The 3,658-nt window shown below is 30.6% G+C and overlaps 1 protein-coding gene across 1 annotated transcript; it reads right to left on the reverse strand.

Annotated features, from left to right (window-relative positions):
* Positions 1–696: 696 nt before the first annotated feature.
* LOC148801273 (protein RALF-like 24) lies at positions 697–1,068 on the reverse strand. The gene has a single exon (XM_088900373.1). The coding sequence runs from the start codon at positions 1,066–1,068 to the stop codon at positions 697–699; it is 372 nt and encodes a 123-aa protein (XP_088756499.1).
* Positions 1,069–3,658: the final 2,590 nt, after the last annotated feature.

Here is a 3,658-nt window from a genome sequence, read left to right on the forward strand (position 1 = left end):
TTCCCCGGCCCTAGTTTGATATGAATTATACACAGCAAAATCCTTTCTGGTTAAGCCTAATCCACAGAGACACGCAACTTACTACATCATAAGAAATCCATCCAATGTGTAGAGTCACAGACAAATAAAAAGGAGATACACTCATTAGAACCGGGAACTAAGTCACTAACTGAACAATCTAAACAAGACTTAAATTTGCGACAAGATTCCTTTGGCCAATCAAGGTTATGTTCTGTATCATTGCTGTTTTTACCTGAAACGTTTTGATACAAATTGGTGAAAAATGTCACTTGATCTAGGAAAAAGCATGTCTGGGACTGATCATTGACGTTTATGATTGAAACATCAAATTGACTTTTCAAGCAGAATCAGTAATTTTGTATTGATAAACCCAAAAGGTTTCAACTAGAAACAGCAATTAACGGTACCAAACACAAACTAAATAACCAGTGACTGGTTCAACAGTAGTTATAAAGGGCACGACAGCTTTGTTCTACCACATCTATGCCATAAAATGGGTTTACCATAGAGAATGATTTTAACAACAAACTCATCATATCTGGTTATGGGGAATACAGGAATGACGACATGGGTCTTTGGATGCACAAAGGAAAACCTGAAAACCGAAGGATCGATCATCAAATTCGGAGGCAAGAAGATCTCACCATCTCCATTTCCTTCTGGATATCACAACTGCTAAGATTTGATGTCCCTGATGTCTCTAGCACAACCAGTGATGACTTCGCACCCTCTATTGTAAGGATTGACTTTTCCCATTGGTGGACAGTTGTAGTAGGAAGACCCGAGTCTTGGGCAGGGAACTGTGTCTAGCTTCAGTGAGTCGTAGCTGATATACCTCTTCTGCATCATCAGAACTCTCCGATTAGCCTCTGAGTCCATCTCCTCCTCCGCCTTCGTCGCCCAGAGGCATTCACCGATCTTCCCCGGGCAAGAACTGCTTACCAATGCCTCAATTTCGTCGTCTCTCAATGATTTAGACCCTAAAACGTCAATTCCATTGGAAACTATGAGATGGGCTTCTAAGAAAAGCAAAGCCAAGTAGAGCATCTTCATAGAGAATGACTTGGGTTTGATTTTGCTCTGGTGTTCTCTCTCTCTCTCTAGATCTTCCCTTTTTTGTGAAGTGAGGGTTCTTTTATCTTTTATGTTTTTGGAAGGATCAACATTCATAAATGCGGGGATCACAGTCTCACCTACTACCGGCCTTGTGTGGTTTAATGACTGGGAGCAACAACAACCATGAAATGTGTAATTGCGACGTTGGCAATCTCTCTCTCTATTACTTCTTAGTTCTTACACATTACAAAAGGATTTAAGGCCATATTATTATTTATATTTTATATTTATAAATTAATATTATTTTATTATAATAATGAATATAAATATAATAAATATAAATATAACGAAATATAGGATCCCTTCAGGGAGTTATTTGTCCGACAGGAAAAAAGGTTAAACCCCATTTCTTCAAGATACATTACGAATAACTTATCCTGTAAATGGCGTGTATTGGATCGATACGAGTGCATATCATTTCGTATCGCATTGTATCAGTCGATATACACCGATACCGACCAATACACAACGTCTTTGATTAAAAATGCAAACACTACTAATAGAGTGATTTAAACCCGGAACATTGCGCACGTGGTGCCGAAAACCTTAAGCTCTTTGTCAAACGACTTCGCCATGCCATGCGTTGTGATATTTAACGAAATAACACAATTTTTACTAATGTCTATCCAAATAAATAATCAATATTTATATTTAACAATCCCAATTAAAAATTAAAATAAATAATATTTAAAGTTAGTATTTATAAGCAAATGGAATAAATAATCTATCAATTCTATATTTACATCAAAAGGAGTACCAAAAAAATATATTTACATCAAAAGATTATTTTAATCTAAGGTAATTTATACAAATAAAATATTAATAGTAGAATAATTACCTTACAACCTAATATTTATAAATTTGCACATGATATATATCTTACCATTTTTATATATTTTTATAATTATTAATTAATATTTTAATTTACATCAAATGACAACATATTTATTATTTACAAAAAATAAAAATTTGTTTGCAAAATATTCAAGAATATAATTTTAAATTGAATTTATCAAATCCACTAATTTACATTTATATGAAAAAATGATTTTTAATTTAAAAAAGATTATACAAAAAATAATGAAATAATTATTTTAATAATTAAAAATTATGAATTTGCATATGATATATATCTTAGAAATTTTAAACAATTTTATATATTTTAAGTTAAAATTATATATTTTTATAAATTTTTAAATGATAATTTAATTTATATTTGAGAATTTAATATTTGGTTAACTTTTTGTTAATGTTAAAATATAAAAATAGTAAAATAGAAAATAATTGATATAATAATTAGGATAAATAAAATAAGTTCATCTTGGACTCTTAATTAATGCATTGTATGATATTTGTGCATTTTGGTATTAATTATAATATATTTTTATGTTCACCATTAAATATATATTTCTTATATATTTATACATTATTTATGGCTGTTTGACCTTAAATTTAGTATTAGTAATGTATTCTCTATATCCATGCGTTTCCAAAGCGTATTCGTATCTGTATCCAAGTTGTCCAATATGATACTCGATACCGATACTTTATCCTTGATTACAATTAGGGGACTCAAGGGGGATAAAGCAGGGTGCACATGAGGCCCATTGGCCTCACCATACTATGTGGTGTCTGCATGCTTTCGCATATTGAGTTTCTTTTTTTATTTTTATTTTATTTTTGTAATTTCACATAAATGAGTTTGATTGGGATAGTTCCTTTACCAATAATTCCTACTTTTAACTACTTACGGTTTATAGTGACTATCAATACGTAGAGTTGTAGAAATGTAATTGGGTGGGTTGGGCTTGGTTTAAGGTCAATCCAGCCTTAACCCTAAAATTTGTGCCTAAGGCCCGACCCTAAATTTATGCCTAAACTACCCAATATAGGTTTAGTCCAAACTAAATTTTGATACACTTGAATGAGGTTTCTTTGTTTTTGTTTTTTTTTTGTTTTTTTTTTTTGGTTTGGCCGGGTTTGGATTAATCAATCAGTCCAAACTAAATTTAATGCAAGTTTTAATGGGCCACTAAAATTTCTATATTTGTGTATTTAATCCATCTCTATTGTAAGGGTTGAAAATGTAATTTCAATTATTACTTTCCACCTCATTTTTCACTAATAAATGCTACTAATTATATTCATGTCAATATTTTTAACAATATAAACCCATATATTTTAAATTTGACTCAAAATCAAAACCATTTTTTATTAAAGTGGTGGCTAAGCAATTCAACAATTCGAATCAAATTAATCAACCTATAAAGTCATAGTTAGGTAATAAAAATTTTAATATTGAAATAAATATAAAAATTACAAAAAATATAAACAATTAGACACATTTATGATATTTTTATTAATCAAATTAAAAAATATGTGTAATAAACATGAATTATTTTTAGGGAGAATGACCAATCAGCCCAGGGTCAGAATTTGTAGGCTCAAAGTACTATTGGGGTAGGTGCCAACTCGGAATTGAGTGTGGGTTGTTGACCTTTTGAATGTTTATAGCTCTACA

This window comes from Nelumbo nucifera, chromosome 3 (genome assembly GCF_055504915.1).
Source record: "Nelumbo nucifera cultivar China Antique chromosome 3, China Antique-T2T, whole genome shotgun sequence".
Lineage (NCBI taxonomy): Eukaryota > Viridiplantae > Streptophyta > Magnoliopsida > Proteales > Nelumbonaceae > Nelumbo > Nelumbo nucifera.

What these genes read in the sequence shown, in the direction of transcription:
- LOC148801273 (XM_088900373.1), bottom strand. Translation starts at nt 1,068, where the DNA reads ATGCTCTACTTGGCTTTGCTTTTCTTAGAAGCCCATCTCATAGTTTCC.